Here is a 19,216-nt window from a genome sequence, read left to right on the forward strand (position 1 = left end):
AAGGACAGGATATGGAAATTGAGGATAAGCCTCTGCAGTAGTTATGTTCCCACTAGAATGGTAAGGTTGCATGATGAAAGTACTTAAATTTGAGACAGTGGATCAATCAGGGACCTCAGGAGATCCATAGCCCAACCTCCTGCTCAAAGCTGGGTCCATTGGATCATACCAGAATGCTCAGGGCTTCAACCAGTCTGGACTTGAAAACCTCTAAAGAAGGATACAGCATAACTGCTATGGGCAACCTGTTCCAACATTTGACTCCAATCTTACTTCATTATATTAAGAACAATGTCCTCCATTATTCAAATAAGCTTAGACACAAACAATCCTGAAACCTAAAATGATCCAGTGTGAACAGCTCATCCATCTGCCAACCTAAAAGGTTGCCCATATGAAAAACTGATTCAAATTTCATCCTTTTATCATTCACAGATAGTGGTCAAAACCACACATCCTTTCCATTTCATCTAAAGAAGAAGTTCGTAACTGTTACAGGATATTATCCTTCAAATAGAAGAGCAATGAGAACAAGATGACAGAGTCTTTGTAAGTAGCCTTCACAGATATTTGCTGACAGCAGAGAACAGGCAATACTCCATATTCTCAGGACTCATTTCCAGAGCTGAATGTGCCATAGCTTTGTGATTCATACTCTGTGATCTGCACAGTATCTGCAAGCAAGGCCACAAACTGCTGTCAAACAGAAATGAAACATCTCAAAATAAAACATATGCAAGGAGAGAAAAGTTAGGAAAAAATGAAATTAATAAAAATGCCATTAATGGAGAGTTCCTCAAGTTTTACATAAGTGTAAATGAAAGTTATTGTAGCAACACAGCACAGTCTCATTTGCTTTTGTTTGGATTTAGTCCAAGTAGCTCAAATACTCTGCCTCTTTTAACCAAAGCCTGATTCCCTGTGCTCTCTTCCTTTGTACTAGTCCAGTACAAACCTACAGATTTCAAGTGCTCTAACTTCTCACAGCAGTCAAGAACAGCCACCTTTCCATGCCTACTACAGAAAACAAGTGGTCTGCGCATGAACGGTAAAATCAGCATATTCAGAATAGGTCACATAATTGTTTATGCACAGATCAGAAACATTAACTTGCTACATACAAGCTCTCAAACTTGTTGACATGGGCATGATGGATATTGCCAAGACTTCCACACTTCTTGCATCACAGAAACTCTGCCTGGGCACTGAATATTGGAAACCCAAGGAAAAAAATCAACCCTCGTAATTTTTCCTCTTCCTGGCCCCAAGCACACAGGTCAAAGAAAAGAGAAGGCATCCAAGAACATCTAGATAACTAGTACCGCTGCTCAGTGAAATGAACTGGAAATTTGAAAAAAATAATGAATACCTCCTACCCCCAATATTATTTTCCAAAACAGCAGAATTGGTTTTTATCTGAAACATATCCCTCCCCACCCCCCCTCAAAAAAACAGACAGTCATAGGCAGACACCAAGCATCAAAAATTTCCCTCCAGATTGTTTAAAGCTGAAGTTAGGAAAAACTGATCAGAGATCTTAGAATACAGGATGTAAATCAGTTTCAGTTAGTGAAGTTAGCTTTCTAAAAAGTCACAGAGTGGCAAATATTTCCAAACCCCTCATCCTACCTCCTTCGTAACCATTATTTTTTCTGAATGTTAATTGTTAGGCCTTCACACAATTAAAGCCCCTCTGAGCTGCCAAACAGCCTGTAGTCTGATCAACCACAGGACCAAACTCTAGTCTACTCTCTCAGACAAACTCATTTACATATTCAGATTTGGGACAGCAGACTCCCATTACAAAGTAGCACACATTCTGCATCATGAGGTTACACTCAGTTTGCATGATGGAAGTGATACAATTTTGAGTAGAAATAGCAACTTACGTCCCAACCCTGACATTGCAAGTTACATATACTTTCACATGTCTATAAAAACCCTCACAGAAGCAACAGAGAGGTTTCTTCAGGTATCTAACCTCTCTAGCCACCTCATTTGCATGTTGTTACAACTCTCTAACCTAGGACTTAAACTCTGTAGTCCCAGCACAGCTTCACAGACTGCTATACCTGGCAAACATTTTACCTTCTCTTGCCCCAAGTGCAAAATGAATCATTTTGTCCCTTTCTCCCCTCTTCACTGTTACCCTGTAAGCTAGCCATACAAGAAGCCTGGTCGACTTTACATGACCTCTATCTAAACTTCTATAGCTGCTAAATTAATTTGACAGCTGAACTGTTCATTCTTCATTTTCACCTCCCAAATGCAGCGCAATCCACAATCACAAAATCGGAGTGTTAACATGAAGACAAGCAACAATGGGGCTGGGGTCAGATGTGAAGGGAGAACAGGATTAGAACCAAGCAACCTATACTTCCATATGATTAAGGCATAATGATGACCTTGCTACTGTTTCTACTAAAGGAAAAAAAAAATGCACCCCTTTTCAGGGCACTGGAGTGTCTACAGTCACACAAGACTGGAGACCCCACCTGCAGTACTGCATTCAGCTCTGTGGGGCTTTGACCAACCTGGTCTAGTGGAAGGTGTACTGCCCACGGGAGGGGGGTTGGAACTAGATGGTCTTTAAGGTCCCTTCCAACCCAAACCCTTCTATGATTCTATCATTAGCAGAATCTAATAAAAGGTAAAGATGTAGAAAACTTTGTTTCATTGGTCTCAGCGATCTAAATTACTTGTTTTCTTCTTGCCACAAAGCAAAACTCCCAAGGAGAAGCTACATAAGAACAGGGACAGAAACAATCTTCAAGCCGCTTGTAAAATACACTAATTGTTCCATTCAGGCTAAGAAGATGATGTGACAGCCAAGTAGAGAGAATTTTTTCAGCTGGAATGACTAATATGATGACAAGCTTGCAGTTTCTCCACTTATAAGCCACAATCATGCAAATAACATCTTACCACTAAGATACCTATTTATATAAGCACAGGCTTAATCACTAAGATATAAGGCATTCTAAAGTTATTATTAGGGCATGTTAAGTCTTATTAAGGCATAATCCAGCAGTCTAAAGACACCACAAACTCCAGTACTGCCGCAATGAAAAGAAACTGCAGCATCAGTATCTTCAATTTCAAAATAAGAAGATGGCAGAATTCTGCCCATGCACTAGAAGCAGCCCATTAGTCAAACATATTTTTCTTGCTACCCTAGCTTCCAAGAGGGTGTGTATCTCATTAAAAACACCACTTTACCTGCCATCTGCTGTGAACACCAGATACAGTGCATCAAATGTATTACTTCAACTTGAGCCTCACTTTCCATCAGTATGCTTAAGTAATGTGACTCTTCCCCAAAAAAGGCTAGGGTCTTAACACTCCTGAGTGACCTTCTCAGTTGTCCTCACTTGCATTCTTAGCTTTCAACTAGACTCACTGTTGTGGTTTGGGCTAAATCAGAACTAATTCTGTTTTAGTGCTTTAACTTTTCAGTTAAGTCTCCTCTAACTAACGGCATTTTCTGAAACAGCAGCATGTTTTTCCAGACAGTGACTGCTTCTAACAGTGATAAGGCCTGGTGTTTATAGTTCGTACCAAGGAATGGTATGCAGAGAGGCCCTTGCTTATACTTGTTCTTGTAGCGACCAAGGTCACTGCTAAATCTTGTACTCTGTGTTGGGGTGCTGGGAGTGAAAAGGGTCGCACCTGCAGGGAGGAGTGAACCGGACAGGTGACCCAAACCTGACCAACAGAGTATTCCATCCCATATACGTCATATTCAGTATAAAGCTGAGAGATCATGAGGGTCTCGCTCTCTACTTCAATGGCCGATATCTGAGGAGGACTCTGTCTGTTCTTCTGTCATCGATCCCGATCCATACACCCCTGAATCCAGTGCCTGAGTCCAGCTCCTGCATCCCGCCCTTTGCGAACAGGGAATTTGGTATTTTACACGGAGATACAAATAAAAGCAAACAGCAGTATTACTATGAGATGCGCACTTTAGGTGGGTCACTCAATTCTCTCACTTCAAACAATAAAGGCTCCTGAAGAGACTCAAAGAGCAGATCAGGTCTTAACAATGTGATGTGTAGCTAGAAATAAAAATCAAACACTTTTTTTCTCCACCTTTAAGCAGGACCACCTCAATGCAATTAGACTACCCAAGACTACATGTTGTCTGTGAGATCTATGCCAATGTACAAACTGTTTTCTTTCTTTTTATTGCCCTTTCTTTTGTAAGTCCTTTATCACCTCTCAGTAAGAGCTGGTTTTAGAAACAAAGTGCTAGACAAAGAGCTACCTGCCTGAAAAGGAACCCACCATTTCTCTGTCTTTCAAGCCTTCTTGAATATAAATGGTAATCCTGTTCCCACCTTCTCTATCAATCTAACTCTTGTTTATTTATGCATGCAGAGTCCCACCAAAATTTTGCTCATTAGCTGGCTCTGCATTTGGTCCTGCCAAACCACTCCATTCTTCTCAACCTTCAACATACCGTGTAACTCTTTCAGGCATGTCCTTCCACAAACACTACTGCCTCTTCCAGTTACAGACTCCTCACTTCAACCTAACTCCCCTGCCTAGGAAATCTCTATCCCAGGTACGCAGCATCATCATTTTGTTTCACATCCCACTCAGAAAACTGACCATTTCCTTATTCAACATCTCAACTCCTGCCTCTGAAATCTTGTTCTTCCATTCTCTAACAGGAGCTGATAGCACTCCTTTTGCAGCTTGCATACTTCCTCCAACACTGAAGAGAAAAACAAAAAAAAATCAAGAATTAGGGTAAAGACATGGGGGTGGGGGAGGAAACAAGCATGCTTAATTCAAGTATGTAATTAAAAATGTGTACCTGAATTTACAAGATTTTGACCAATTCTACAGATACAGTCACACAGGCACTTGGGAGACGTTGCCCCATTTTTTAAACTTTGGTTGCAGCACATTTAGAGTCAAACACTTCACATTACAAGGATAGCAATGAATCCTTCCCTGGGATGGCAAACAGAGCTGCCTGCTGGAACATCTCGTTACTCTTAGTCTATCACATCTAAAAATCCCTATCTCAGGCAACAAGAATGTCAAGGACGTTGCTCCTTGCCCTCTGCAGCACACAGTATTCACATCAACGTGCTGAGCCATATCAAAATAGAAAGGTACCTATTTGGAAAGTAAAAGAAACTGCACTCTAGGTCTCTAGGCACAGCTGCATAGGTATACACAATACAAAACCTTCACTTAAGTACTATTTTTAGCACTAGACTTTCAGCAAACGAAAGCATATAGCAGATACTGTTTTGTAAAAGTTCACTGAGGAAATTGCCAAAGCAAAGGAATGAAGTGGGGATAAGTATCTTCAGTGTCTACTACTATTTTTCCAGACCACTACTACTAGTACTGAAGAACATGCATTGTCTACTAATTTCATTGCAGTCTGGACAGGAAATGCCACAGATGCTACCTTCTTCATAAAATGTGCTTTGATTAGAACAGGAGTTAAATTGTGCGTTATTAATATTTATTTTCTTGCCTAGCCAATAAGTATTTCTCACTAGCAGGACGGAGGACAGAAGTTGAGTTAGTTTTGTCCTTTTTTTTTCTCACAGGTCATTTATTCTATGAGGAAATATATAAACTTGACAATTTGAAGTCACCAGCATCAGCTGCAGTCTGCAGCCACAAATTCCAACCATCAGCAATACTGATCAGACACGTATTTTCTAGTAATTTAATAACTAAATTATTCCTGTACATAATTTCATCACAGATGGAATAAGCCTACTTTTCTGGATAGTTTAGTGAAGTCACAAAATTTTATAATTTGTGGCTTCATAATCACATAGCTCTAGTTTAAAAATAATGTTTTTCAAAGAAGTGGGTTGAACACTTTGTTGGCATCTCAAACTAGGCAAGGAAGAACTAAAAATGGTACTGACAAAGATATTCTCTCTTCACTCCCACCTTATTGTTTCCATTGAGTTATATAGTATTTTCAAGCGCAGAAACTCTAGGTTAGTTTTGCGCACAGAGGTGGGCTTGAAAGAAAAGAGAAAAAAACATTAGCATGCCTGCCTCCAAATCTCTGTAAAACCAACTAAAATATTGACTAAAACCACAGGTGGCAGATTTGCTTACATTATTTGAGGACTTGGCTCTGCGTCTCCCAGTTTCTTTCATTCATTGATGCATATTCTTGAAGCAAAGCTCAATCCAACACTTCAAAATCAGAGCCACAGTTTAACTTCATGAGTATCACATTTCTGCATCATGAGGTTACACTCAGTTTGCATGACAGAAGTGATATAATTTTGAGTAGAAATAGCAACTTACATCCAACCCTGATATTGCAAGCTGCACATACTTTCACATGTCTATATTTCAGAGTTTAACTGTCATAAGTATCATATTTCTAAAAAGTTCTATTAATGTGGTAAGAATAATGCATATCATCAATACAATCTCTTCAGTTTTAGCTAAATTTGTAAGAGGATTCTGGACAAGGTTAATGAACTGTAGCGTTAAAATGCAGCTGTATAGAAGACATAAGAATAGACAACTATAGAATTAATACGACTTCAGCATTATTTTTTAAATTCTAAAGAAAAGTGCATCATGAAGGTAAGGACTCCAGTAGCAAAACTTAGGAAGAAATACTTGATTTTCTTAGCTACTGATCACAAAGACCTGAGGGGACTGCTCCCCAAATCCCCAAGTGATCTGCAGCAAACAAGCTGAAAAGCACTCTCTGCAGACAATTCCTGATAGTACTTGGTAGAAAACCAGGCACAGCATACCTAGGCAACTTGTTCAGGTCACACTTACCTTCTCAACATAGTTATCAGTTCCATATATTTTTCACTTTTGGCAGCAACTACAGAGAGATACATGATTCTCCCTGGCAAGTATCCCACTATTGAACAGGTAACAGTTTTTGCTAGCATATAAGGTCAGACACCCCTTGTTCATCAAAAGTCACATAAACACCATTCCGCTGCTGAAAAACGGGAACAGAGTAACTAGTAAGGCTTCAACCACAGCAGCTATAAACCCCTCAGTCACTCAGCACACAAAGCTACAAATAACCAAGAGCTACTAGCTTTTTTTTACAAAGACCAAGTTCAACAGTCTTTAATTCAAATACATTCATAATAAGTAAACATTTCAGAATCAAAACTGAAGGGAGTAGACTGAAACACTCTATCCTCCTAGAGAAGGAATGGTTATTTCTGATAGCAGTTGATCAGTACAGAAGACTGCCACAAACTCAAAGCTTTTGTCTTAGTTAGTTAATAATTATGTAGTAAAGTACATTCAAGAAGTCCTTGTATCAATGTGGCATTTTTCAAGTACCTGACAGCTGGTCGTTTTACAGATAACAAATAGCCCCTTTTGCCTGCAGAGTGTTAAATGAAAATCCATCTCTTCCACTCCATAAATATACTGAGAATCCTATTTAGCTAAAGTCTACTGGCTGACTGGTATTAAAGTTACCTTCTCTAAAATTAAAGCATTATGAAAGACTTATTTTCTATTTAGTGATATCGCATCTTCTACTGATAGGTTTGGACTGTCCTACTGATCATTTAGACATTATACACTTACGAAATTGTAAAAGAATAAAATCTGAGTAAGTAAAATACACTCTATCTGGAAAAACATCACAGATGTCTAAGGAAAGAAAGAAAAAGTAAAAGGCTTTAATACATTTCAGTATTTTGTGCAGATGATTATTTAACAGACTACAGCCAACCAATGAAGAAACAAAATACAAATACAAACGTTTTAGTCTTTCTTGCTCTCTTTTCTCAAGACACTTGACTTGTACTTTATGCTTAAGTAGTAGTTCAGTAGTTAATCCACTGATACACAACCTAAGCAGAAAGTATTTTTTTAGTTGCACCTCTAAATCATTAATATCATTAATGGTACAACAGCTCCATGCTGTACCATTAATAATATTTTCTTGGTTACTGTAGAGATAAATCTGTAATCCACGTAATTGGAGTACAACAGTAAAAACTCAAAACATCCCCAAGCTGTGTTCAGGAAACATTGCACATAAATATCTTTAGATTAGATTAGAATTTGTTTTCATTGTTAGCAATGCAACAATGGGCAAAATTGTGTTTAAAAGTCAATGTACACTAAAACGAAGATTTTTACATTTTATGATGACTAAACAAAATAAATGACAAGCAGGTGCAAAGAAGAAAGATTCAAAACTCTCTAACTAGAGCTTATTTTCAATAGAAAGGTGGGTGCAGATTCTTTTGAGTTAGAATAACTTGATTGATTGCTTGGTATCTCAAGTTACGAACTTCTCTTCCTCATGAAGTGAATAAATCCAAAAAAGTCCTTACTGAATAGAAATAGCTTGATCATTACAATCTACTCAAGAGCAACAGAACAGCAGTATGTTCAGATGCTTACAGCTGTCTTGTAAAAGCTGCTTCAACAAAGGTAGGAAGGTGAAATTTGATCTGATAAAGTCTCATTGCAGCAGACAAAAAGGAAGCTTCAATTTGTTTGCTGGCAGAAAAAGAATATTCAATTCACGAAAGCACACATAACAAAACCTATCATTTTTCCCAAAAAGAAAAGATGTAAACCAGGTAATAATTTTACCTGTATATATATAGCTTCTCAGATCATTTGAGGGTGACAAAGGAGGGGCTGGTGTTTCTCAATGATCAAGACACTCTTAACTGAGATGGGTTTTCATTTGAAAAAAAAAAAAGCCAACATTGTTTTAATCCAGTATTAAACAAAATACTGTGCTTCCTGCACTACTTTAACACATCTGTAAAAGCAAAATACCTACCCATATTTTGGCATTTATGTATACCTTTGCTCAGATCTTTTGGATTTCACAAAGCTGCTACCCAGTGTTGCCATGAAATACAGACTGTAGAATCTAGGTAGCACAGGCTACTACCAATACTAAGTAAAAAGGAACACAAAGCAAGGCATTACACTATGTTTCTGGAACTAGTACAGTAAGAGTGAAAACCTAGAAAAAATTAACCTACAGTTCATGGAAGGAACTAATTATCTGCAGAAGCTGATTTTTGGTTGTATATTATTTTACACTGTGTGATTTTCTGCATCTGCTAATTCAAAGCAGACATACTTGCTGCTTCCTTTGCTTTATTTCCAACATTCTCTTCTCCCCCCTTCCCCATATGCCATTCACCAAGCATTATGAATATAAGCTCAAATATCCCAGACAATCCAGTGAACAAAGTTAGTGTAATGCACTGGTGTGAGGTGTGAAACAAAAAAATGTCTCTCAATCTTCATCAAAGTTCTGCTGTAGAAGAAAGTTGGCAGCCAAGTTTTCATTCTTCTCACAAGCAAAATACGCCTGTATCACAAGTGCTTCAGGAAATCCTAATGCCTTTAACTGGAGAAAAGAAACACATTTAGAAAGTACATTTTGTATATTAAGCTCTTTGTACGTCTAGTATCTTGAGATGGCACTTAAGCAATTACTGCCTTCTTGAAACGAACACTGCTGCCTAGCCCGATAGAGCCTTTAGTGAGCTTCTGTTTAGTAAAGAGAATTCTCACTTCAAAAAGTGATTTGAACAAGTCCAATGAAGCACCACTAAACATGTCACTTTTCTTGCATTGCCACAGTAAGTGACTAAACAGTCACAGTAATGGGTCACAGTAACGTCAGGAAGTAAGGGCACATTGCACTGCTGCAGAAAAAAAACTTCAAACAATGCCCACTTCAAACTATTAATTATACAAAGCTCATGATTTTTCACAAAAGTTGCCTGGAACACAAGCTCCCAGCCCGTGATCACTAGTAGGTAGCCCAACACATTAAGCCATGCTTTCAATTGTTCCAACTGGACTTTCACTTTTTAAAAATTTGACTACACACTGCAGCCATGAGAAGTAAGTTGACAGCAATCTGTTTTTCGGAAGTCAAGGAACTAGTTAATGTCTGGGACACAATGACAACAGGAATGAGAATACTAGAGAAAAGCTTATTACTGTGCCAAGGGAAATGGGTTTAGAGCTTGCACTTAAAGACATTCAGCAAACCAATCTTTGTTTCAGCCAAATGCAAGTACATACAACAACCATTTGGAGATTTACTTAAAATCCTCACAGCAGCTGCAAGGCATTTTACATATAGGGCAGATCAAATCTCTGCAAGAAACTACGTCCTATTATCCCTTATCAACCATTCTTATATTTAATTTAATTTAATTTTATTTTAAAACAGCATATCAGCTGTAATACTAAGACACCTAAATTTTGAGGTGTGTCTTTCATGGAAAGGACAAGAAGCATATAGGTCTCTGTTGTGTTTTGGAATAGGTTGTAGAGGTAATGCTCTACTGCACAAAATGGTTTTAAAAAGAAATGCAGCAGACTAGAGAAGATGATCTATAAAGAAGTACATGGACATACAGTTATTAGACTAATTTTACGAATTGTCGTTTTCCTTGAGATCTACAGAATTGACACCTATACTAAAACTGTTCTTTTCTTATGATCCTTACACAACCTTTTGCTTTGCCAGTTGAAAAATGCTCTCTTTGATACACAAAACATCATCACAGCATGACATCTTTGCAACTTGTTCTAAGAAAAATCTCAGAGGTGCTGCCATCTGTGCAAATCCATATTCAGTTGGTGTTACACACAGTATTTATGGATGCGATATACTGCTCCAAGTATATTTTTATAGACATGTTTACTTTTATTTTTAGAAATTTTTAATTAACTAATTCTCATAGACAGACAAACAACTGGGTTAAGTAGTGACTTCAACTGATCTACTTAACTATGAGAGCTCTTACTGTCAAAGTACTTTGCAAACAGTGCTCATGCAGACACATCTTTGTATCTGGAAACCTATCACAGCATGATCTAGTACAGTATTGTCTGGGGCTTTTGCAAGAAGAATTACTGCCTGAGTTTCCATTCTTGAGGGAAACCCATTAAATCATCAATTACTAGAGACAGCCTCTGATCATTTAGAAGGCTTTGCATCTTATCAGTAAGACAGATTCCAGAGATTTTAGACTCAATTGCTATAAAGCAAGAGATATGCTTTGAAACAAGACTGTAACAGCTATGAAATATCAAATATAAAATACCAAAAATCATGCAGAATTACTGAGCATAAACTAAGTTTAAGTTAACACGTCTTAAGCACGCACAGAGTCAATACCAATACCCTACAGCAACAGCCAAGCAACATTTCAAAAAAAGCAAGGCTCACCCTTTCTATAGCTTCCTTCTCCTGAGGTGTTACTTGAATGTAGTTCATATGACCATTTCCAGCTTCTGCTACTCCTCCAGTGCTGGCACCATCATCACTGCCACTTAAAACTTGGCGGGACTCTACAACTGGCTCATTCAACATATGAATAAAATGTTCCTGGTGTTGGCTTATTTGCTGTGATGCATGGGAGAATAAAAGAAATGTATTGAAGTAAAGCATGTTTAAGCTTGCCAACAGGCAAGTAAGAATATTTATTTCAGTGAAGTAGTCAAAAGAACGTGTAAAAACTATGGAGAAAAATTATTAAATCTAATAATAAGAAATGCAATTTCATGTTTCAGTTTAATTGCAGTGACCCTTCCCTCTTCCTGATGGGCTCTGCACCTCTTATAAAGTGACTCTAGAAAAATGCTCTGTACAGCAACAGCTGCTGAAAAGCCAACAACAGAATGTTGTAACTGCCAATGGCACACTATACCAGTTAATATCAACCTATCCCTCTCCCATAAAGCTAAATCACAATTGCAGCACTACTTTATTGTTTTAAGATTCACCTGCAGTAGCTGAGGGTTTTCCCGTCCAATCTGCTGTAGCAATGCTGGTAACAGAGAAGGATTTTGCTGAATAATTTGTCTCATCTGCTGAAACTGAGGTTGATTTCGTAAAAACTCAAGTGGATGTCCTGAAAATCAATAAAATTACATGTTTTTTAAAAAATTACCAAGATTCTTCATAAAACACATACCTACACTATAACTGCATATAGAAACAGGACATGAAAGTGGACAACACACCCCTCACTGAAGACCAGCAGAGCTTGCTTCCTCACACTAACTTACTTTAGCTTTAAGCAAAAATCCTTTATAATAAGGTTAAACAATACGTTTTGTTTTCACCCAGCCTTCTCTTAAGATCCAACAGCCTTCTATCCTTGATCTCCAGCACTTTTCTCTTTATGTGTCATCTCTGACTAGCCTCATTCAGAAACACCCACCCACCATCTTCTCTCTATGTCTACAGCAGTCCTCTACCTCCTGCAATACATCAGTTTGGTCCTTCTCAAGTGAGTCTTGCCTTCCCATATACCCTATACTGTTAGGTTCTGCCTTGAATGCAGCAGTGTCTAAAGTGCTCTGAGATATCCCATTCTTTCTTTATGGATGATATCATGTGTGCCTGTCATTACTACCGGTACGTTTAACACTTCGGCCTCTATCAAGACTTACATCTTGAACACCATCTCTGCCACAGCCTAAGACAGACCCTTCCTACTCCTTGATCATGCTCCTTCCATGTATTTACTTCCTTTTCATCTTGGTTTGAGCTAAAACAGAACTAATTCTGTTCAGTGATTTTACTTTTCAGTTAAGGCTCTTCTAAATACCTGCACCTTCTAAAATCAGCATGTTTTTCCAGACAGTGACTGTTTCTAGCAGTGGTGACACTTGATGTTTATAGTTAACACCAAGGAATGGTGTGCAGAGAGGCCCTTGCTCATACTTGCTTTTAGAGCAACCAAGGTCACTGCTAAATCTTGTACTCCATGTTGGGGTCCCCTAAGTGAAAAGGGTCACAAGCATGTAAACAGGTGTCATCTACAGGGAGGAGCGAACCGGACAGGTGATCCAAAACTGACCAACAGAGTATTCCATCCCATATACATCATAGTCAGCATAAAGCTGAGGGATCACAAAGGTCAAGCCTTCTTCTTCAATGGCCGACATCTGAGGAGGACTCGGTCCATTCTTCTGTCTGCGATCCTAATATGTGCATTCCTGTATCCAGTTCCTAAATCCAGCTCTGCATCTGGTTCCTGTCTGCTGTCCAGCCCAGCCTGGGACTTCCCAACGCCAGCCCTGCAGCGTCAGTGGTGATGTACTGTCATTGGGGGCAGGGAGTTTGGTTTGGTATTGGTTTTGGATATATTTCCTTATTTTTATTATTATCTTTTCTTTTACTGTCATTGTTTCATTAAAGCTGATTTAGTTTTCTTTTCCAAACCTCAAGTCTCTCTCCCTTATTCTCTCTCCCTTCTGCTTCTGGGAGGTGAGAGGGGTTAATAGAGAGCAGCTGTCATTTGTTAGTGACCATTCCTTAGTGGCTGGCCCAGACTCAACTCTTGGCACCTTTAGGACAGAGTTCTCTTCAGCAGGCACCAACCACTCTGACCATGTGCTGCACTGAGTGAGAACTCCTAGGTCATGGATAGGTGTCTCAGGTGCTACACCTCATAGCCTTACTGCAGGTTTCTCCCTTGATATTCCAACTTCCAAGTGGTAAATGCATTAGTATAGTCAGAGCTGACAGCGCACAGTTAACCACAGAAGTAGGAAGCCAAAGTTTAAGTGAAAGAAAACACAACACCCTCCACATTTGTGGTCTTACATTTAAATCCACAATACTGAATCAAAGGAATTGTGCAAGTTCACAGCATTTTTACAAACTTCATGCTTTAGTCCAGACATATCCACATACAGCAACCCATTTGTTCCAATCAAGTACCACACTTGGAATTTCCATGTTACAGTTCTTATCCAACTCACTTTCACCAGTTCACAAGCATGAGGAACTTAAAATTCACTAAAGCATCAAATCCTTAAGTGCATGTATTTATTACATCCTCTCAAATATAACCTTGCTTACCTCCTAATGAACTAGTAGTTGTAGGGATAGTTGCTACTGCTGCTGCCACTGCTGAGGACTGAGAGGCACCAGTGCTTGCTGCTTCGGGGGGTTCAGCCACAGCTTGATTATCTCCGGGTATACCCTAAAGCCACAGTTCACATAATTACCTAAAGAATGCTAAAAGACACTTGTTTTACTACATGTATTATTTAGTTTTCAGAAGAAAGGAAAACCATAAATTACTTCACTGCAAATACAAAGCAAGATGCTGTGATAGGTATGCATTTACTACTGGAAGAGAATACTGTGGAAAGAGCAATTTATTTTTTGACAAGAAGAACACGTGGTTTGTATAGCGAGGAAGTAAAGCATGCACTGCATCAGTTTAAAATACATTTTACTCCATAAACAAATACTTGCTTCGAATCCTGTTCTCAAAGATATTTGATACGAGTGAAAAAATTAACCCCAAATTAATCCATACTGTTAAAATATGTTACAGTGTTATGCAAATAAAGTTACATTACAGTAACAGAATTGTAGTACACAGTGCTAACAGTGAGATTATACATGCCATACAATCTGGCAAGAAATTAAGAAGAGATGTAAGAACATGGCTTTTTAGACCTCTTTCCCCCACACAGCAGCATGACAACTGTCATTTACTGTATCTTAAGTGCTAAAAGACCTGTATGTTATAAAATTTTAGCAGTTAAAAAAACAGTTAATTTGCATTTTGTTTATTTTCAATGTGCAAACAACTTTATATAGGAACTAATTGCTATGGGTGATGAAACAGACAAATCTAAAAAAGAACAATTATAGTAAATTAGAATGTGGGTTATACAAATGAGACTGACCTCACTCTTACTACCATTTTCCTGCATGGCCATCCTTCAAACTTCCACCCTAACCATGCTTTCCCCACTGTCACTGAACTCCTGCACCAAATTTGTTCTTTCCATCCTCCTCCCCGAAGCCTAGAAACTTACGCAGCTTGTCATGGGACAGACTCGAAGAAAGATTCCTATACGAAAACAAAGACTGGTGGTACAGACAAGGGAAGCTGCCCGACAGCAACTTGAAAGAGGCAGACTCCACAGAGCTGTAAACCTCCTGATACACATAGAGTAGGAGGGGCGGGAGCTATGTCAAACCCAACCCCAAAGGGGCAAGACTGTACAAAATTCTCTACCTCACAACACGCAGTTTCCAGGGCATCAAAAAATTCCATTTTTCTACAGTTTTATAGCATATTCAATCCAGATAAGCCTGAGAAGGCAGCACCACTGGTATAACTGAATGTATTTCACATGCCTCAAATAAAGAAGGCACCCTTCAGTTTGGGAACCACAAAACATAAGGAAGAGGGTGGGTGGAAATAATCACAGGACTTCAGTGTAACCAGACAATGAAGAGGTTTGGCAAACATACCACAGAAATCACTAGCAGGTAAAAATCCTGCTATAACATGTTCTTTACATGATACGTTCATCACTATAGCTGAACAAGGACTCAGACACATCTAATATAAAGGTCACATCTAGAAAGGGAGAATTGAACAGTGATCCAGGCAAAACTTTGCCTTACCTGTGAGATAAGAAGCACATCAAGTTATAAATCACCTAATGACAAAGTCCACATTTAAGCAACTCAGAGGAATAAATGCAAGTTTTCCTTGTCACACACTTCATTACCATTATATGGATTGGTCAGCTTGCTACACATCCCTCCCTCCACAGACAGGGAAGAAAATTCCATTTGTGATAGAATTCTGAGGTAACTCGCTCTTATCAATGTCTGACAGAGTACTGCTTAAATACCTTTTCCCATCAAATCAGCAATTTCTGGGAATCTAAGTATAATGTAGGAACTTCAGTTAATCTTATTAAATTACTGGTTGACTTCACCTATTCACAGGCATATGTTGTCACTGCAATCTGTGCCCTGATCAAACAGCATATGCTTGTTTAAATCTTAAGTTTGCTCTTGAATGGAAGCACTATGGAAACTAGTCCAACAAAATTTACTCACATGATTTGTCATCTTGAATATTATCTTAACTCTTAAATACAAGCTTAAAGTACCACTCTCCAAATAACCAAGACTCTGTACAATTGCAATGAAGTGAGGCTAGTGAGATGTATGCACTTTGTTTATACAGCTATCCAACAGAATAAAGCATGATATCAATTCACATACAATTAATTCCGAATGTAAACGTTGCTTGGACAGCAAAAAGGCCATTTTTGCCTTATGGTGGATTAAACACTTGTTTACTGTTTAATTGAGCACGAGAGCAGTTTTTAGCTGACACTGTTCTCCACAGGGTAATGGTCATATAAGGCCCAGACCAAGGAATGTACACATTTAGAATAGAATATAGTTCCAGTTGGACGCCACCTACAATGATCATCTAGTCCAACTGCCTGATCACTTCAGGGCTGATGAAAAATTAAAGCACGTTATTAAGGGCATTGTCCAAATATTTAGGAAATTATTAGGAAATCCCTGGGTCAAAAAGAGATCTGAATACAAATGCCTCCAAAGATGAGTCTGCGGCATCAAAAAAGAAACAGACCTCATTCCATGACCACAGCTCAAAGACATAGGATTACATCTAGATCCTCAGCCATGAAGCCATTAAAATTGAACAGCTTGTCATCTGAACCATGGACAAGTGGAATCTTCAGGAGTCATTTAAGGAACAGCTACACTTTAAGCATAGATACTTTCTTGACATTTTCTTGCCAATATTTTACAGGTACCTTTGGTGCACTGATTATTTAAATCAGAACAGTGGTATACACTTACAGCTCTGAATATCCTAATCTTACCCTGCAGGTTATATAAAAGATAATGCTGATGATGGTTTGGAGGCAGGAAAGTAGATGAAGGGACAGAACAACTTTACTAATGGACCAGTATTAACTACAGAGAAAGTTTTTTGATGCAGCAGGATGGTAAGGAACATGTTTAGACCCTAGCAGATCAAAAACAGTCAGAAAGACCAATTGCAGCAACAGGCTGCTTCTAGAAGGACACAGAAGTCTGCCAGGTAATATAGTCTCTAAAAGCAAGCCTGTTCCTCCCCACTCCCTTTTCCAGCAGGAAGAAGAGGAAGAACAGACATTCTCAGTAAAGGATAACATGAAACAGAAAGGGACCAGCTTATATAACAGAAGGACCCATTTTAAACACTGAAGGAGTAGAAATTAACTACTCAAACCAGTCAGACTTAATCTATTTGGCAGATGCGCCATGTGTTGAACTCCATCACAGGGATGCGCTATTTCTATTCAGGATTTCCTGAACAGAAATAAGAAAGTCTGGAAAGACCAGACTGAGTGTATAAGCACTGCACACTGTACATGATTGGCACATGCAAAGCAAGCCCAATTCTTAGAGGCACTGGATTTATGGTATATGTACAGACTAAATTAACAGTAAAATCAACATTTTTAAGGCACAAAAAACAAGCGTTTGAGATTGCAGACTTACGGCAGACAGATGGGAGCTACTGCATTTGCCCTGAGGGCAAGACAGTATTTAGCATCTTTCATTGGCCTAACACTACATGAGAACTGAACTTTTTACATTCATGTACTCAAAACGTTTGCTGTTTGTTCAAAACTGCAGGTTACAAAGTCTTGGGATCACTAACATAGGTAGCAAGTATGTCAGTGACTTCTTCTAACTACTGAAGAAAAACTTCATTGACAAAAGTAAAGTTTCGTAACTGGAGACAAAGATGCCAGTTTTCTTAACAGTCTATCAGAAATTCAATCCACTTATATTTTGCAAGGACTGTTTCAATGTACCTGGCTTTGAGATTTTAATAAAGTTCAGATCTGGAACAAGGGAAAACCACATCAGGGAAAAAATGGTACGCTAGAGTGAAAACTAAATGCATCAGAATCACTGAATAAGCAACAAGCTCCCAGACAGATTCCTCGGTGGCTACAATTCACCTGTCAGATTAAGGCATACAATGAGAAGTAATCCAAAAAGCCCCTAAAACAACTCACAAGACTTCCATTGAAGTGAAGCTACTTTTCTATTTCCTCTCACACCAATGAAGTTCATTTCACCTTTCACACTGTCTCAAATGACAAATTGTTTCTTCTCCAAAACACCGCTTAAATGAAAACACCAGTTAAACTAAACACGCTTCAAAAAACTCTAAAATCTTTCTGTATGGAAAGTACATTATTAAGAGCATTGTGCATCAGTATTAGAAAAACAATGAACTGGAACTTAAAAGACGCCTTTGTCATAGCTGCTAATACAGGTATAGCTATTAATACAGGTACTAATACTAAGATGTGACACAAAATCATTCTTTCAGCCAGCTATTGGCAGTTATCACTGCAATGGACACACTTTACACACATATCCATGCAAATTAACAAAGAATAAAAGGAAAGAAGTGATAGAGGTAGTTAGTGATGACTTCAGTATTTCCTATAACACATTATGACTCTCAAAATCTGTATCTCAGCCTTCCAGATGCTCTGCTGAGAGATGCTGTTCTTCTATGAACATGTATTAGTCTCACTGATAAAAATAGCAAGTAAATAAGAGTTAAAATTATTCTTTAGTGAGAACAAAATAAGAAGTGAAAGAACAAGATGTAGGTAAAATAAGCTGCTCACCATTAAAAGGTATTCCACCGCTCTGTCGGGATTGTTGAAGCTGGCCCTCAGCGCCGCAATTACTTGCTCTCGTTCATAGCCCATTGACATGATCTCAGTCACCATATTCTCATAGGACTGACCTGTCACTAGAAGTAACATGACCACCAGTTTAAAGGAATAAGGCAAAAAAGGCACAAAAAAGTTTCAATGAATAAATTTCATTTCTACCCAAATTTGAGTTGTTCATTGAAAAGTAAAGAACAGCTCATATTAAACTTGCCATGGTTCTGTTGCTTTAACTCCAAATATATTCTGGTGGTTTCATTATGCACTTGATTGGAATACTAGAGGCTAATGAACACAATGCAGATGTCTACTGAAAAAAACAGCACTTGTGATACTTCTGTACTCATAATTGAAATAATAGTCCCTATCTATGCTTTCATCTAAGGTCAAGGGCATCCTCACAGCTAATATTCAATTTGTGATGCAATCAAGAAAAGTCTCCAGCAGTGTAAGTTTGGAAATTAAACTTAAAGGCAGAAATCTGCCTGTTAAACTGTTAGCCACTGAGGTTTTTTCCAAATAAAGCCTGCACACTATGCTATGGCTAGACAGATGACAAATAGTGATGACCAAGTTACAACTGTATATTCCTACACACTGGTGATGATGATCAAAGTCATTTAACCAACTCACGTCAGGCAGAAGCCTTAAAGTTATATATAGGAAAGTT

The 19,216-nt window shown here is 38.4% G+C and overlaps 1 protein-coding gene across 2 annotated transcripts in view; it reads right to left on the reverse strand.

Moving 5' to 3' along the window:
* Positions 1–7,067: 7,067 nt before the first annotated feature.
* RAD23B (RAD23 nucleotide excision repair protein B) overlaps positions 7,068–19,216 on the reverse strand; it is a 51,463-nt gene continuing 39,314 nt past the window's right edge. Inside the window, exons 6-10 of one of the 2 annotated variants that reach the window (XM_086479403.1) lie at positions 18,499–18,620; positions 13,862–13,985; positions 11,773–11,900; positions 11,216–11,392; positions 7,068–9,373 (exon numbers count right to left, since the gene is read on the reverse strand). In XM_086479403.1, the coding sequence (XP_086335529.1) occupies positions 9,260–9,373; positions 11,216–11,392; positions 11,773–11,900; positions 13,862–13,985; positions 18,499–18,620 (665 nt within the window). In that variant the 3' untranslated portion in view covers positions 7,068–9,259. Of the gene's footprint in view, positions 9,374–11,215; positions 11,393–11,772; positions 11,901–13,861; positions 13,986–18,498; positions 18,627–19,216 lie in introns of both variants that reach the window. The other variant, XM_086479402.1, reaches the window with a different exon arrangement.

This window comes from Leptosomus discolor, chromosome Z (assembly GCF_034619465.1).
Source record: "Leptosomus discolor isolate bLepDis1 chromosome Z, bLepDis1.hap2, whole genome shotgun sequence".
Taxonomy (NCBI): Eukaryota; Metazoa; Chordata; class Aves; order Leptosomiformes; family Leptosomidae; genus Leptosomus; species Leptosomus discolor.